The following is an 18957-nucleotide window of genomic DNA, read 5'->3' as shown; positions in this document are numbered from 1 at the left end:
CCCAGCCTATATTAATAACCCGTACTACTAGGTCTGCTGCTCAGTCAGGCCCTCTCCATTCACAATCTAAACCCACCTTCCCCACTTCACAGTAAAGTTCACTTATCTACAAGAACAAGGAATAAAACAAAGCTCGAACAAGGCAACAGATGCCAGCTTTTCACCTGAAAGGCCACACTTGGTTCATCATCTTTAAAACATATTACAAGAATGTCAAATGTTGGCAGTCTACAGTTCAAGAGTCATTTTAGGCAGTTATACAGCTTGCCACAATAGGGTCTTTCACTGGGTCAACTGCATGACCACAACAACTAAGATTAGGTCAGTTCAGACCATTCCTGCTTTCTGGAAAAGAAACACAATTGAAAAAGCTTTAAAGATTACATCATTTTTAGACTGTATTTTACAGTACTAAGAATATTTTACATTACTTTCTGACATCAGAATCCCCCAAACGACAAAGAATGCTTGGCTTTCTTCCTTAAGAAAAAGTGTGCTGTGTGTCAGAATTGGAAATAGGCTTAAAGAACATCCTTACACGCACAACCTGCAGAAATGACATAAGCCATTCGGGCAGAATGCTCTCCAAGCGTACATGGTTTTAGCATTTAACTTTATTTCTAGCAGCAAATCCAATCAGATAACAAGACCCAACAACTAATTTGGACATCAGCTGAGTTTATTTGGTCTTCTATTTATGTGACCATTTATCCATGATTTAGCACCAGCTTAGAAAAGGTCACAGACACATACAGCCTTCATTTCTCATCTCTGCAATTTTGCAAACGGAGATTCTCTCCTCAAAGACAGTTGTTCAAACTGCTCTCCTGACACAGCAGTCAACCTATCGGTTGCATCACTAGTTTACTAGTGATGTTATTTCTGATGGTGACAGAAACTTCCTATCAGCTAAATAGTCTGATAGCTTTACAGGAGGAAAACAAAGACTGTTAGACCTTGCTTAGTCAGGAATTAAAATTCCTCTAGAGAAGCAGGACAGAAAAACAAAGCATAGACGTACCTTTTCTACAAAAGGGTTTTATATAATTAAGAGGGTGTTTTGTAAAGTGCACACACCCTGCTCTCATTCTTCAGCTGTAAAATCACTCAGGAAGAGTAGCAGCACTAAGCAAGCTATGCATTATTGATCAGGTAGATTATACTAAAAATAGCACATTCCTAGATTTATTTTCAGATCCATATTGGAGACTAAGATATTTAATAATGTCTAGCAGCTATTAACAAGCTGAAATGATATGCACCTCAAGTATTAAACACAAATATCAACGTCAGCATCCCTCCTTCCAGCATTCAGATGAATTTAACCTCACTAACACAAAACCTTGGTTTCAAATTATATACATCTGCCTTCCCAAAAAAAGATAGCACGCCTGGGGACTTTTAGCACTCGGAAAAGCTCTTCTTGCTTGCTCTTTTTGTTAAAAAGAGACAACTGTGGGCAGACATACCGACTCCTGCAGTCAAGCACTTATTTAACGAGCCCCGATTCTAATCAACCTAAGGATCATGCTACTCGGTTGGAAACTGAGCCGAGAGGTGCATGGAGAGAATACCAGGTATCACTACCCCATTCCTGAAGGTTAAAGTTGGACAACATGTACCTTTGAAACGAAAACTAGAAATCCCTGAAGGGAAGCCCATGGGCCATTTGGATTTCTGCAGTCATGTGCAGGATGAATAGGGCGCTCGGATCAAAAAGCAAATAAAACAGTCCTAAGTGTTCAGCACAAGAACTGAGTGCAAGGGTTTCCTAAGGCATAACCAGGTCATAGCTCAAAGTCTTTTTCCAGAAAAAAAAAAAAAACCTATTCTCTAAAACTAGCTTCTTCTATTAGCCTAAAAAGGACATACCCACACTTACAGGCTCCCTATATGAAAACTTCTGTACAAATAATGTTTCATGTCTTCCCTCTGCATAAGGGTGTTTGTCATTTATCCTCAGTAGAACTGAATTCAGCAAAAGCTGAAAGGAAGCAGAGGATGTAGGTTCCCAAGGCGGAGCTGATGTGTCCAGTGCCACTAAGCTTGGGCTTCAGATGTTCCCAGCTTCAGTTAAAATCTGTTTCTTTGTGAACACTGGTCAGCAGCACTAACTTCATATTCTCAATCGAAGGTTTGTTTTGTTTTCCTCTCAGAGGAAACTGAGGCTTAAGATACCCTGAATAATATATGATATATAATTATTTATAAATAAATACTCGGTTACGAACAAATCTGGCATTTCCCTGTATTATGCTGAACTAATTAATTGCAACTCTGAGCAGGAAAAAAAAAAATCTTCCTATTTTTAGAAGAACATTATATAATCTACTTTAACCGCTGTCAAAAGCTTACAAAATTTATCCTGTAACATAATGACATGAACACAGAGTCTCCTATGACCACTGTATTTGCTTCCTGAACCTTTCTTTAAAGGCTTGCTCATGTGCCAAAGCTATAGGAAGAACCCAAAGCTCCACCTTCCCCTACTCACATTTCTTGTTTTTCCGGTTCCACTCAAACAATCAAAATTAGGAGCTCTGATGGTGTCTGCATGTAGTTTTACACAGCAACAAGTTTATTATAATCCAGATAAAACTTGTTTTTGCTGAATGTATAACTTAGAAATGCATATTAGACACTGCACTTTGTTGATACAGGGAGGTATTATTCAATAAAAGCTGATTTATCTTCAAAAACTTTGCAGTATAGTTAATAGTTTCTCTAAAACTCTAAAACTGTTAAACAAAGTCTGTAAGTTCCTTTTAGCGAGTGGACAGAAACAGGCTTCTTATTCTCATCTTTATGGGAGAAAAAAAAAATAATACATGGAAAGTAACAGGGGTTAATAAAACCTGCCCATCTTCCAGCTTTTGCAAAGAGCACGTTTAACCTACATTCTTCTGTCTCTCTTCAATCTATTCTTTTGTTTGTTTGTTTACTGAAATGTCTCATCATATTTATTACTGGCAGAGGCTGGAGGGCAGGTCAATTTAAAGGCCTAAGTATAGCACAGCTCTGCAGTTGAAGACAAAACTGATGGCAAAATAAGCAGAAGTGCACGTTTCCATACTTCAGCAGACAGCATGTTAGCTATAGTTATTGCTGTAGGTTCATTGTTCAATTACTTTTAATGAGGGGAATTTGAGTTAATTCAGATGGAAGGGAAAAGTGTCACCTTACATAGTTAACAGCTTTTTCAAAATTTATGTTTTAGCTCATCATTTTACAGTACAATACACCCAACCTGACTAGAATGAGTTTTTCAGAACATTATAGCATGAATATGAAAGCCTTTCTCCTCAAAGGCAAGTTCCTCATACAGCTTTTGAGAAATTCCAAAGCTTTAGAAATCTATTTTTGTTGTTAAGCTTCAGGATTCAAGACACACCTCCTGTCACCAGTTTCTATTCCCGCCATATGAATGTAATCACTCCCAATGGACATAAACCTGAGACCATTTCTTTATGAAAAACAAAGTACATCTTATGCTTTGGCTTTATCTGCATTTTTTTCCTTAACCAGGCTGAGAGCATCTCATTTCTACCTCCCTTTATCTTTTACTCCTCCTCCTTTTTTGTGCCATTGCTTTCAAATCTCTCAGGACAGAGCTTAATAGCTCTTTCACTGCTAGAGCAGGCTCTGGCTTCAGCACTCCCTGTTCACCCTGCAGATCCAATCAGGTTTGGCACAAGCAGCTCCTCCTTGGGGAGATGTAGAACCAACTCAGTATATATAGATCTTCCTCTGTCCCACATAATCTAGATTTAATAACGTAACAGACATTTTTAGAATCTCCTTGATTCAGTAACGGAGTCCTAAGCACTTCCATGTAACTGTCCAGCATCTTTAAGACTTTGTGGTGAGCTTGTCACTTAAGTAAAAGCATCACTCCCACTGAGCTTGAGGCATCTTTATCCAAATATAAGATGACATTGCTGCCAGATACATTAATGTAAAAGGAGTCCAAATCTATGCTTTATATACCAGGTTCTTACACTTAAAATAAACAGTTAGGAAAACTCTTTGTTCAAGCAAATACCTAAAGTCTAATCTTAAAGACACTAGGACTGGTACCCACACTCTGGAAAAATTATAATTAGACATCTCCACTTAATCTTCTCTTCCTGTTTCCCAATACTGGGACTTGCTCCAGCATATCCCCTGGGCCTGGATATTTGTTTATCCAAATCAACATGACAAAGTACATTCCCAATGTGAGAGACCATCTCACTGTTCTGTCACATTGTATCAGAGCAAAAGAGTGAGAAACTTGCATGGCCCAATTATGCTTCATTAAGCTAAGCCCTTACTGTGCATGTCAGGCAAAGAGATATCGACCCATATCTTAGCTGTACATTTCCCAAAGGATAAAAAAAAAAAAAAAAAAAAAAAAAAAGGCGGGGAAAAAAAAGAGGTTTTCTTTGGAAAGTCTGTGTACTAAGGTGCTACACAAGTTAGGCAACTGCCAAGGAAAGGTCCAAGCGCTGCTTTTCCTCAGCTTCCCAGCTGAAAGATATTGTCTTCAGTCAAGCTTCAAACAAGCTAGTGCCATACTTATGAAAGGTGTCCTACTAACTATGCAGCAAACGAAAATACGACCCTTTACTTCCTACTCATGTGGCTTGCTCTGAAAGGATCCCTAGCCGCAACCTGTCATCATCTCTTCACAAGTAAGGGCAAAGAAGAGCCAACAGGTATATGCAAAAAAAATGGCTCTAGTAACTGTTGCTTTTATGCAGCCAATATGTGGAACAACTGATGCTCAACTATACAAATAGTATTTGAGATATACTATAGCCTAACAACGTGGATTTTTTTTAAACTCTATACAACAGACGACGAAACCCATACAGGATAGACCACTGCCAACCCTTCAGCCTTCCAGCGAGCTATCTTCAGGCCATGTGGTCATTTACTGCATATGGTCATTCACAGCTACGGGAAAAGAGCAACAGCCGTTGGCACAGTCATCATTCGAGATGTTACCAGGCACTCCAGGAGCTCTCCAGCACACTGTTTTACTACTCATCTGCGCAGTTCTGCTCTAAGTAGTAGAAGGAGGAAAGACCAGACCAAAACACACTGTAAGCAGAGGAAGGAATGGAGCACATTAACTAAGCAGGGAATCACAACACGGACATAAGCTCACGGTCCAGGTGTATTCACACATCTTGCTCTGACTGAAGTTACCCTCCCAGCTGCCTATGACAGAGCCCTAGCTCCCCTCCATCTCCCAGGCTGCCAGCTCTACTGCTCAGGTAATCCCACCTTTCCCCACTACAAACTAAGCCAGTTAGCTCAGGCACAGGCTTATTGGTGGGGAGGAAGCTTTAAGGAATTTATCAAACTCATTAGCTCATCTCCCACTCAGGGCAAAACAGCAAAGAAGGGGAAGATGGAGGCTTAGCTTATTGGGAAGAAGGCGACTAAGGGCTCTCGGCAGAGCTCTAGCAAGTCTGCGTGGTGCTGCCGGCTGCAGCTAAGAGCACCTTGTTGCTAGGGCAGGCTGGGGCCCTGGAGCCACAGCACAGAACTGTCTCGGGCAGGCTGAGCTCCAAGGAGCTCTCCTAGCACTCAGCACAAAGCGGCCCAGGGCATCACTTCTCCAGTTCACATCGGTTTGAACTACCCACTGCTCAATCAGCTGAGGGAAGCCTTGGTCCATCTTGACTGAAATGCTTCAGATGCAACTCCCACGAGCAGCAAACTAGCAGGGAAGCGACCTCCAGCCAAAAGGTGAGCACAAGCAAGGGAGGCTGGGGACCTCTTCAGCCAGCCTCGCTACAGTGGAAAGAGGACATGCTTACCAACCCCTAGGGAGGTCCCAGAAAGCCCTTCAGGCCTGAAATACTGAGGTGTGAGATAAAAGGTGGAGGAAGAGAAAATAAGGGGAGCAAGCAGCAGCAAGCAGAATGGAGAAACCTGACTATTAAAGACCGCAAGTCATCATATAGTTAATGGGACACCTGTCACAGCAATCACCGCTAACAGCTAAAGGAGCTAAAAATCCTCCTAATGCTCCATGCTTGCTTTGGTCAATTGAAAGAAAAACAGTTGTCATTACAGTAAGCACCAAAAACAGATTATTTGCAAAGACAGTAGTGAAGCCGATTAAGAAGGAAAACATATTCCTTTATTGAAAAGCACAAAAGAAAGGCGTCAGAAACTAGCATTGAGACACATATTTAATCCAAAACACTTGATAATTTAATACTTAAAATAAGCTGAATTGTATGTACACAAATTATCACCTAAAGCCAGGTTTCAAACCTATATAGGCAAAAGCAGAAATATTCTGAAGATATTTGTTTTAAAAAACTATATGCAACATGAGGCTGTCTCACGCCGATTCACTCAAGTCTTTCATTTAGACAGAGGTTGGCTCGACAAAGGGCAAGAGATGCAATATTCAAAGGAAAAAACGAAAATGCTGAGACTGGAGAAAATGAATCAAAATGAAGTGCTGAAAGGAAGGAGCAAAGGGAAACGCAAGGTCTCATTTCAGAAGCATAGGAGGAAGGAATATATCTCTTCACAACTTGTTCCTTTCTAAGAAGGACATAGTCACCTCAGTGATAATAAGGGCCAAGGAGACACCTCTCCCTACACCCAAGAAAGTGAATATAAGCTGTAAGAGCATTTAATAAGTTTGAATCAAACCAGCAGAGGCTGTTGTCCATTTTGGAGCAAAACCTATATGAAGAGATATTCAGAACATTTCATTAGCATTTCATGGAATTAATGGTTCCAAACATATTTAGTCAAGTTGAACTCTGCAGAGCACAAATCAATGAAAACTTGTGTTGCTTCCATCATGCTAGTGCTCATAGCTTCCAACTACAAGAACAAAACAACTTTGCAAGAACACAGTATCATTAAGATCTGAAATACCTCCAGTTGAGCAGGGAGTAAAGGTTACACCATTTTCAAGGAATAAAATGTGTTGTAAATTAAACTATCAGCATCAAGATTTGACAGTTATTTTACTCAAAAGCTTCCACTTTACAGCAAATATAACATTCTAAAATAACTCTTTAAACCTTCATCTAAAAGCATTAGGGTTTCTATGAGCATATGGATTCAAACTTAAAAAAAAATTAAAAAAGGGACTGTTTTCTTAAAGATCTGCATAAGTCTCGTCATGCGGGACTATGCTTGTTGTGATTCTCAGCCCCTTTCAGTTGCTGTCAGTATGACGACATTTCATACACCTAACCCATACTCTTAGGGTTGCTAGGGAAGTAGTAAGGGTGACCAAATCCACTTCTGCATTTCCCTTCCCTCTCCATACCTCCCAAGTCCCTTTCTGCTCTAGGAGAATCTCAAGTATAGCTGATATTTAAGTTGTTCAGTTTAGCATTTTAGTTTAATGAGGACAAAGCCAAACTTGTCCCATCTTCCCTAGTGAGTACTGCAAAAACAACAGGCAATAAGCACAGTAGGAACTTTTTTGATCATGACTCTTAACAGGCTAGTTTTTGAAAATGTATGTTTTCAAGCTTACAAGCAATACTGACACTGAGGGAAAACTTCTGAAAAAGTAACAAGATTAAGACTTCAGAGAAGTTCAGTTTGCTTTGAAGAAGCAAATTCCTATTCTTTGAAAGTGCTTGAATATCTGAGGAATAGCTACGCCTTTTACAAAAGTGTGTTCAAACCTACTAACACAAAAATACCCGCTTAGATGTGAGAGAGATGAAAGCTGCATATCAAATGAAGCCTAGTTACAATCAACATCAGCAAAGAAAATACCCAGTTATCAGTGTGTAAATATCCAGTCACTTCCTCAATTTGTCATAACAGAAGTTCCCCGTAGATACAGATTTTCAGAGGTACTCTCAGTTCATCTTGACATAACCTACCTCTGTATGTCTTGAATGAAGTGCATTGTATTCTTTCTTGAGTTCTGACTCCCTCTCCTCGAGTCTGCTAACTGGAAGGGAAAGAAGACAAATATAAAATTAAATTCAGTTTTGTTAAAATGGGACTTCGACTTGCCCAACACAAGGCAACCAGACCAGGATTGAAAATACAAGTTGTCCTCATAAAAAGCCAAAACCCTTTCCCCAGCTGATTGCTAACCCAATGACTGGACTTCCATCCAGATCTTTGCACACATCCACATGGGCACATGTAGAATGTTAGGAGAGGCAGAAGCCATATCACACAGCTGGACTTGATGAGAGCTGTGAGCCCCAGGTAAAGCCTTGGGTGGATTTCCTAAGGCTCAGCCACATTCCAGCCTCCAGATGTGCTTGACTGGAAGAAATATAAAGAAGGTATGATAGATAATTTCAAGTCAGATATTGTGGCCCCTAAGACTCTTATGTTGGCATTCACTCATACTCCACTGAGTGCTGAAGTAATAGACTCAGTGAAAGAACACTCCTAACAAAAAAAAAAAAAAAAAAAAAAGAAAAATCACGTCCAGCATATTAAAAACAAAATTCAGAAAGTTAATATTAAGAGAAGATAAAGAAACAGCAATAGCTCTATGCAACTATTTTTTTTTCTCCTGCAAAAAAGTGAGAGAATTCAGTATTTTCCTTATACAACACACTTAATTCAAACAGAAACCGTTAAGCTGTCGAGCTGTGAACACCATCTTTCTGCTTGGACACTGAGAATGTATTAATTACTTTCGATACAGCCACACGTATCAAGTTCCCTAACTGAGGCTTCTTATTCCACTTGCCCTCCCTGTACCCTTTACTCTCCAGAAACTTAAGATTTGGATAAAACCTTCAAAAAAATCATTGCTAGCCACCCATTATCTGAAGATAAATTTTAGCATTTTCTTTGCTATTTGCACATTTTGTCAACTGGCTCCTTGAAAAACGATTTCTCAATATACATTTTTTTTTGTTTCATATTTCTACACTGTGGCACCATATCTTATTGCAGGTACATTTCAGTCAAAAATATTTGCCAGACTCAAATGCCAGAACCAAAATGCACAGCCTAACTATCTCATCACTCAAATTTGTGCAACCATTCCTAGCTCCTCATCTGGTTTGGATCCTATAAGGACACTAAATTCTTTGACACAACCTTTTGCATTCTACCTATAAATATCTCACTTGAAGTATCAAATCAAACCTCATCAACTAATGCCAGACTGAATGCTTTCATTCCTTCATCACTACCTAATTGGACAAAAGCTTTTCAAGGCAAATAATAAAAATTGATATAGAAATATTTACGGCGCTATATATATAAGCATGTATTTCACAGCCCAGCATTCAAAAATGTATATTAAGATGCAGTAGAGTCCAAAAAAAAATGTCTATTGAATAGAAGAACCTGGTTTATTATTTTCAGGCAACATTGAACACTGGAACAGGTTACTCAAATGGCCATCCTTGGAGCTGCTTAAAACTCAGACTTAAAACTGAATGTGGTCCTGGGCAACCTGCTCTAGCTGAGCCCACTCTGAGCAAGGGATTGGACCAGGTTCCTTACAAGGTCAACCGCTTTGTGATCCTGTGAACACACATCTAAAGAAAATAAAAGGAAGCCTTTAGGAACTGCCTACAGAAACAAGGGGCAGAATTTATAGTTAACATTTGATATGAGCACCAACGGTTATTCATTCCCTTAGACTGACCAAGTAGCTCATAATAAAACAAGTTAGCATTCAAGTCAGCTGCCTGGGCAAGATGAGGAGACAGGAATAATTGTGTTTTACAATGGTTTGCCAGAGACAGGCTAGCAATAACCTCCAGTAACTAGAGGACAGAGCACAGCTCCTTACTCCCAGCAACCAGAGCACGCACCTGTAAATCCACCAGCCCTGGGGTCTCCATGGATGCTCCTAAGGTCTCTCCCTTCCAGGCCAAAGCTCTGGTAACTTTTCAGCTATGCAAAACCTACTTCAGGGCCAGCAAGTAGCCTAGAAACCATCAAGTGTGAACTGCATTACTAATTGCCTTCACGTTTTGTGAAGCCTGCTCCCTTCCTTGGAGACAGTTTCCAAGTACCCAGAAATAGGCGATCCAGACTTGCTACAGCTCTGTGATGACTAACGCTGCCTTGATTTGAAATTCTGCTTCTTAACATTGGCAAGAGCCACAGCAGAGCACAGTCTTGTCTGGAGACTAGCGAACAATGGTGAAACACCCTGAGGTTGTCTGATATATTCGTGTCTGGACACAGGCACCGACACTGGCTCCTCGAGACTAATTCTATCTGATGGATTCTCGGAAAATGACTTGGAGATGAACCCTGCAATATCTTTACAAATAGCCGTCCTTCTCTGCACTGTTGGTAACCTACCTACCTTAATGAACTCCACAGAACTGTGTCCCCTTGTCATCTATACACTGAACACATGCACAACAGTTGAGGTTCCACAGTGAAGCAAGTTATTTTCCTCTTTCTATGGCCCAAGTTTAAATACTTCCTCAAAGAAAGCCATAGACGACAGTGGGACAGAGATGCAGGTATCACAGAGTCGAGAAAGAGATCCTTCTTAATTGCAATCTTAAAATAATTATTTTTGTTAAATATGAAGTTCTTGCAAGAAAGATGAAGGCAAGTCTGTCAGAATTCCCCTCTGGTCAAGAACTCCAAAAATACCAGCCTTTTCCATCCATCTACTCTTCTCTCTGCCTAACTCAGAGGTCTCCTCAGTACTTCTTGCTTCACTAAAGAAGTAATATTCACATTGCAACTCTATAGGCAAACCTGTAACCTGACAAAATAAGCCAGCCAACAGAACACACTTCTCTTTTCCATTAAACACTGTAGAAGAAAAATCAGATATTCCCTGAGGGCTACAGATCACCAAGATGTGAATAGAAAAGATATCTGAACCTAATGAAGAATTTTGAAGACCACCATCAGATTCTGGCCCAAAATCTTACAGAAATTTAAGTTACTATTAAGCATGCACCAGCATGCATCAGTAGCAACGGGAAACCAGGAACAATAAAACAGAAGTAAGCTCAGAAATCAAACTGTCATCTCAGCTTCTTTTTATTTCACTTGCACACAAGAGTAGAAACTTGGAACTATTCCGATAGCGCCCACCCCAAGAAAAACAGAGCTGGATGTTGGCAGTGGCTAACACATACCAGCCTGCAAAGGGGCAAATCAAACAAAGTTTCTAGCACAGGAATCAGTCTCAAAATCAAAGTGTCTTACGAGCTTTTTACATTGTTTCTTTTAATATTTCACCTGGCAATTCATTTATTAAACCTAACAACTCCTGAAAAGGCAAATGAGAAAGGTAGCTTGAAGATATACCATGAATGCCGAGGAAGAGGGGAGAAGCTGAAAGAAACTTCTAGTTCTTTAGCTCCGTCAGTCACTGCAACATGCATGAAACGTCCATTGTATTTTGCAACATGAGAATAGCTCCTAAAAGCTAAATAGTCATTGTCTCAGCTATGTTTTTATGAAGTCATGAACATCCTTATTAAAGGATGCAGGATATCTTACACTACGTAAGACTACACACACAGAACACCACCACTATTCATGCTTGCTAGTCTAGACTGATTTCATCTTAAAACTTTGTGAGATGGCGACTTTTTGGGGGGGGCGGGAGGGAGGGAGAGGGAACCTCATTAAAAAACAGTTTAGCAACATAAATATGAGCACATAATGCAAACATTCTAGTAACCTTAAACAGATGAGAAAGCATTCACTCCAATAGCACCACATAGACTTATGCTCAAGGTCTACCTGCAACATTCTCCAGTACTTTCAATAGCCTAATACACACTCAACAACCTTATGTACCAATCCTAACCAAACTCCTCTCAAATCAAACCAAACAAACCTAAAAAACAAACAAACAAAAAAAGAGATTATATATTATAGGAAGCTAGAGAGAAGTCTCTGGAATATCTGCCTCCTGAGAGGATTATGAAGAACTAGGCAGTAAAAGCCGCCTACCCTGCCTGTTCAAAAATCAGGGCTTACCTCCCAAGTCTGATGGCTTTTATCAAGTTTGGAACACCCTCCATCTGTATGTTGTCCTCTGCCTCAAACTGCTGATAAGCCTAAGGGGGAAGAAAGAGAAACAGACCTGCTAGAAAGCCAAATCCAACCAGCATGATTCCTTCAAGAGGAATTATAAGTTCCTATGGCACAACCTAGGACAGAGATCCGACTTGTTCACAGACCTTTCCTGGCACTTAGGACTATCTGAAGTTCTCCTTGGACAGCTTTCATTCAGCTCTTCTTAAAAGCATGTCCTATACCAAAGTTAAGACACAGATCATTAGAATCCGATATGCTCTTATGGCCTATTAAGCAGTTGCTAAAGATCACATAGACCACAGACTGAAACAGAGACTGAAGCCATCAAACCAGAGAGCAGTAAGACCTAGACAGAACCAGCACAGAACACTCATTTTTCATTAAAAAAAAGAGATAAGTAAAACTCCATGGCAAGACTGAAATCTTCACAGTAGTAAAAGCTATAGATCTAGTTCTCAGTTTGAAAAATAGGACACTTGACATATTGAAATTTGCTGTTAAGAGAATGTTATCTTGACAACTAAATTAGCTTCGAAATTTGCAGTTTTAGTGTCTTTCCCCTCATATTTCTGGCCTGATAAAGTATTCTCTGTGCCTCAGTGGGCTCCACATGATCACTAATATTTACTAAGTTGGGCTTTTGACTTTAAATCAAGCTTCTTAAATTTACTGCTGTCACCATTTAACACAGGAAAAAGGTATCCAAGGGTCTCTCAAAGAAGCAGAAACTCAAATGAGCAAAGATATGACCAAGCTGACTGCTACCAACACTGATTCAAGAGTTACTTGACTCTATTGCCAGTTTCTCCACCGTTCTCCTGATTAACCTAGTGTTTCACTGAAGAGTTTTGATATGTTCTTTAAATCCAGAGATACTTCCTTTACACCTTTGCCTATTAAGCAAGCTGCTTTCAGAGCCTGCATTTTTCCAATTCTCAGCTTTTCTAGAGAGTGCGTTGGCAAGATGAGGAAATGTATTTTCCTGGCTTCTACTGCATCGTACAAACACACTAAGCTCTTTCCGAACAAAACACAACAGGAAGTCACTGCAAATGCAGAGGATAGAGCAAACTGTTTGCACGTAGAGCAAAGTAACAAGTCAGAACGTGAACTTCCAAAAGGCATTTACATCCAGCTTTTTTCATTGCTGTAACATGGTGAGCAATCACATTATTTTAACAACTGATCTGTACATCAGCACCCAAACCACTAGCACAGGATTCCCTTAACAAAACCAAAACAGAAGTACACAGAGTTAATTATGTATTAGTAGATTTCAACCTACTCTCAGCACTCCTGATCAGATATATTAATAGATGAGTGTAAAGCAGGTCAACCCTTATGTTCTAATTTCCTACTCCATTTTATTTTAGCCTCCAGCCTTGCAGCAGGCTCGGTGCTCCCTGCTCAGCTAACTGTTCCCTCTGCTCCATCTAGTGGACTGCAGGTACCCATAACACACACTGCCGTAGGGCCCGAGACCACAGTAACTTCCCAGCATCAGGCAGGCAGGAATTCTCTCAAAAACTAGATAAGATTGGAAAATGACTTCAATAAGGAAAAGGAATGGTAAGGCAAGTTGTCATAGAAAAAGATAAATAGCAACAGTGTTTACTACAGAGAACCAATACAGGCCACATATATTGCTATTGCAATAGGTAGTAATTCTACATGCACACCCAACTGGAAGAATACTTGGACTGAAGCATTTCTGAGTGTCCCTCATACCTCTCCTTATGGAAAGGATCTTCAAGTCCAAAGTGAAGCTTTAGGAACAGTCTGGGGAGGTGGAGCCTCCTGTGCCTGACAAACTTATGAAAATGAACAACTTCAGAGAGAAACAAGTGGCAAAGAGGCTCCAGATTTGTTACTCAAAACAAACTGGTAGTACAAGACAAGGTTTAGGCTCTTTTCAGTCTCTGAGAAATAGTCAGGAACAATACAGACTGCCATGGAAGAAACCTTAGCTCCTGACTTTTTTTAAGCACCTTTTCACAAAGTTTCTTACATGCTTTAGAATAAGCACTACACTTGAGCCATACTAGGAGAGTAGTGTTACTGGCAGAGGTAATTCACAGCAATTTAATTATTCACACAATCGCATGTGAGGATTCTCAAGTCACAAATGAAAATTGTTTCGCAGTTGAAAGTTTCTATTAAAGTCTCTCTGCTAACTAAATTTATCCATGTAAACATAGTTGTGCCTACGCTGCAGTCAAGTGCAGTATGATACCCTGGTCATGCTTCAGAACTAGGCAAAAGAAACCAAGTCTTTCTAATCCTATGACAGACAACTTCATCAGAAAGGGCCACCATCCAGATGTTTTTTTCAGGTTCTCAAATGAAAACATTCCTTATAATAAGGTATCCTGAAAGTGACTCCTCCAGAAAGCATATTGCAGTGCTGTTCCTCAGCTGTAGGAAGTCACAAAATATACTGCAGCTGGCTTTTATTGCAAAAACCTTCATCATGGCACAATCTGTTAGATACATATAATCATACACATAGACAAACACAATCCCAAAAGAGAAAGTGAGGTACAGAAAAAGAGATCAGGCATCTCTAGTCCCTGCAGAATCCAGTGCCCCTTACACAAGCCCTGAAAGGCACCGCAGTCGCGCTGGGTAACTGGAGACGACGCTGTAACTGAAGCCAAGCACCACGTGCCCTTGTGCAGCTCTGCCAGACAAGCAGGTCGCTTGGGCTGCTAAAACCTGTAACAGCAGGGAGACCTGGCTTTCCAGCTGCCAGGGTGAAATCTGAAGCATTTTAATTCTGCAAACTAGTTAGGAACAGAGCTGGGGGTCTCACTCCTACGAGAACGAAAAATAGTGAGAAAATTTGAGGCAGGTATCTACAGCTCTCTTTAAAGGCATTTCAGATTGATAAACACTGGTCTGTCTCAGATACTTCTGAAGGGAAAAGGAAGGTACGAGACTTTTTCTTTGAAGTGTTAAATGTTCTTTAAGTAATATTTCAGTACTTGGAGCACCAATGCAGTATTCAGAGGTGCTGTCTGCTGTTAACAGAGTCCACAAAAGTCTAACCAAGTCATAAAACCAAAAATAGCCTGTTGCTCACACTCAGTAAAAGTTGGCTGAAGACTGACAGCAAGAGCCTCCAGCCACAGCCCCGGTGCTGGCGCTGTCCCCCTGCACGCCGCAGTATTTGACTTGCTTTTACTTCCACAGGCCCCAAGAGCTCCAGCACCGTCTGGCCTCTCTCCCTGCACAGGAGGGACCCACTGACAATCCAAGAGCCCCAGCACAAGGGCACAGGGAGGCACCCACGGAGAAGCTGCAGAGAGAAGCAGAGGTGGGGAGCAAGGAGAGGGCCACGAGCAGAAGGGCCTGGACACAGGAACGCGTTCCTGCACTTAAACAGAAGCTGCAAATCCCTCCACCTCTGCTCTACTACAGGCGATTGATGTTCAGCAGATCTCTCAGGATGAAATTTGGCAAGCCATTTTTGTGACGCCAGCTGATCTTAGGCAACCACCACAGCCCACTACGGGTGAGGATGGAGTGCTCCGTGTTGAGCAAGTCAATGTACCTGCCCCAGCCAGCCAGGCTTTTTCCTCCTACCTACCCGAGCTCATGACCCTGCCAGAAGCGCCACCAGGTCCAGGTGCCCATTCCTCTCCCTTCCTATCTCCTCCAAAAAAAGGAGCTGAGAGCAGTAGTCACAGATCTAGGTCAGAGCAGAGCACAGCAACCTTAAAATTCATACTGCAGCATGGAGGAAAAAAGAAGGAAAAAAGACCAGTGAACCACAGTAACTGGCTATGGCTACGCAAACTGGCTGACACAAAATTAGCTTCCTATTTCACTAATTTCAAATGGGAGATTCACCCCGACCCACCTGGCTGAACATAAGGCTAAGCAAATAAACCTACATAATAAATCAAAGTGCAACAGAGTGCAAATTTTTTGAAGTCTTAAGACCACTAAAACTGCAAAAACAAACATTTGTAATCTACAACCAGAGACCTATGGCTTCCCAAATTACTTCACCGGCCTTTAAGTACATACGTGGTGGCCTCAGTATGTTTGTAACTGCAGAGCTGCCTTCTCCAGGACTCATCTCGCTTAGTGCTCACGACAGAGGGTGTTCAAGAGCACAGGTAAAACTGTTTGAAAGACAAAACTGCTGTTTCCACAAGCCTTGCTTATTTGAAGAAAATTAAGTATAGCACAAGTGGCCTACAAGAGGCAAAAAAAGAACATTTCCTTCCTGCTTTCCTCCCCCTGAATTCCCTATGCCACTGGGGGGCATAACATATTATGTCCACTTAATGTATTTTCACAGTAATTCAGTTCATTTGTAAAGCATCTAAATTACTGGTAAGAGTAACTTGGAAACTCCAAAGAAGAGAATTATGTGTTTGGTTAAGAGCTGGGATGCCAAGTAGCACGTTTGCTGTACTCCCACATCTTATCTTTTCCAATTATTAATAATTTCCTGGAGAACAGCAGAAAAGCCATTTCAAATCATTTGTGTTAATAATTTCTGAAGTGAGGTTTTGCCATCTTGAACCTTTGACAGCCTTACCTGCAATTTAAGTAAAAAAAAAAGTTGCATATGAGTCAAAACAAATAAACCCATAACTTTCTACTGTAGTCATTCTTCATTAGAACCCAAAGCAAGTTATCCAACAGTTGAACTGTATTATATCATCATATTACTATTGAATTAACAACAATAAGGGTGAAAATTCTCAAGCCCAAAAATCCTAGACCTGTACATAGTTCACAATCAGGACTTACAATTCCATCTTTGACCTGACTCGCACCACCACCCCCAGAAGAAAGCAGACACAGACCTCCAGGGAACTTCTGGGCAGTTCTCAGCAGCATTTAGCCAGTCTCTACAGTTCAATAGCCTTAGAAGTGTGGGGGCACAAATCCCAGGCTCGTGCTTGGGGCAGAACTGCCAAATGGTACCTCCCCATGGTACTTGCCAGGCTCTGGAAAGCTTTATTTCCAAGGCTGGAAAGCACATTCTTAAATAGCTGCAATTGTTCCATCCAATTTTATCCACAGTCTACCACAGTTCAACAGGCAATAAATTAAGAAGTCTCCAGAGTGATGTTATCTCAGACTCTGTACTCAAACAAGAAAAAAAATAAATAAATAAAGACAGATTTTATTTGCTTACTTGCTCTGTGTCAGGCATTTACAATCTCCGTTATCAATGATAACGCTACCGCCGTTTTGGATGTTGATGTGCTGATAGTTGGCAATACCACCGACTAATTTAAATGAACTAACAGTAGCATAGGGAAAAAAAAGAAAGAAAAAACAACAGCAAAAATCCACACAACTAGGAAATCCGTAGCTGTTATCCAGTGAGTTAAAGTGATATATTGGCACCTTTTGTATCATAGAAGATTAATCACCTGACCTAAACAACAACAACAAGACAATAGAGTCAGACTGCTGCAAGATTATGCAGATGGTATGGTTTCTATACCCTAGAAGTTTTACGAACAGTTAAAAGCAGCAGACCACTTGGCACAATAGTCACTGGGGGTTCCCAGCTGTGTTTTATGTCTCTTCTGATCTTTTCAGTAGCAGCAGGTCAAACCTTCGTAGCCATCTTTTATGTTGTCCTAAACAAGTTATCAACCAAAACCAAAATCATAGCTCTGTTGATGCTAAAAATAGAGCTTTTGAGAAAAGACATAGAGTTTTTTCCGCTCCAATGAAAAGGCTTTGAAACTGTTTAAAAGTCAATGATCAAACACCACAACTTTATGACGGGGTTGATGACAGCCTATACATATAATAACACTGTACCTGCCAAGGGACAGGAGGTGGGTTTTGGAAAATATGCTTTATAAGAAGAAAGCTCACTGCAGGGCCCACCATTAGGACTTCCCAGAGCTGACTACAAAAATGAACATGGCCTTAGAATTCACACAGCTCTCAGGACCCAAGAATAAGCGCGCCCTGAAAACGGGTAGTTGAACCATCAGTCTAAATGCTAGCTTAACGTTTTTCTTGGAAAAACACAAACAAGCACAAAGCTGGTGTCCACAATACTCTACTGAAAGTTATGTATTCGCTCTCACTTCTAAATGAAGTTTCAAAGGCAGAAAACATACTAGAGCGTATGTAACAACTATATTGCAGGAAGCAGCGTAACCAAAGCCAACGTAAGACCCAACGGAAGAGAAAGCTGGTATCACTCTACAAAATCTTAAGCATATTTCACCCACTCTTACTCATTCCCTCATTTCCTTCATTCACATTTTCTCACCCACCTACTAATAAGCACCAGGACGTACTCAGACAAGTGGTCTAGCCAGGATATTGTACTTAACATACACACTACCAGAGACATCTGCTATTGAGTCTCCACCTCATCTCTTGCATTTTTCTTGATTGGTGGCAGTGAATTCACTCAGGGATTTTTTATATCTTTTTGGAGTGATCTCTTAGTGCAGTGGGAGGATGCTATCAGAAAAGGTCTGGCACAGTATATGATGCAATCCTGATGCCATGTTCCTGCTGCCAGAGCACAGCATCTCCCTATTAACAAGCTGTTTGGGCTGTGGGCTTAGAATAGAGGCCTCCTCAATCCGCTTAATTGTAAACTTTATCCTTTGTCACCAGCAAAGGCTACCCTTAACTCCTGTTCCATTTTTTTTTTTTTGAAGTGTTCTTCCTCAGCTCATCTTCTGTAAATACTAAATAGCACATACAAAAAATACAAGTTATACAAAAGCTAATTAGAATCAAAAGTAAAAGAATTTTCATCATAGTAGCTTTTACAGACCTGAAGATGACATTTCTTTTTAGCATAAACAGCAAGTTAGTAAAATGTCAACTTCTTTGTGGAGAGAAAATTAGCTTATTTTAGGACGAGTAACATGAGAATAAGTTCTAAATGCCACTTTAAAAAGGAGCTAAACATGGAGACAGTGGGTCACAGAAAAACAAGAAAACATGATACCAGAAGAA

At 40.6% G+C, this 18957-nt stretch overlaps 1 protein-coding gene across 6 annotated transcripts in view; it reads right to left on the bottom strand.

Moving 5' to 3' along the window:
• The window catches only part of SPAG9 (sperm associated antigen 9), a 54369-nt gene that overhangs the window by 28796 nt on the left and 6616 nt on the right, over nucleotides 1-18957 (bottom strand). For 5 of the 6 annotated variants that reach the window (XM_088535890.1, XM_088535893.1, XM_088535894.1 and 2 more), the window contains exon 3: nucleotides 7866-7936. In XM_088535890.1, the coding sequence (XP_088392016.1) occupies nucleotides 7866-7936 (71 nt within the window). Of the gene's footprint in view, nucleotides 1-7865; nucleotides 7937-11931; nucleotides 11987-18957 lie in introns of those variants that run through there. The other variant, XM_088535899.1, reaches the window with a different exon arrangement.

The sequence above is a fragment of the Tinamus guttatus genome, unplaced genomic scaffold (assembly GCF_059628265.1).
Source record: "Tinamus guttatus ecotype Peru unplaced genomic scaffold, ASM5962826v1 Tinamus_guttatus_pri_ptg000649l, whole genome shotgun sequence".
NCBI lineage: Eukaryota > Metazoa > Chordata > Aves > Tinamiformes > Tinamidae > Tinamus > Tinamus guttatus.
Note: the sequence above shows the minus strand (reverse complement) of the source record. Positions and strands in the feature narration are given on the sequence as shown.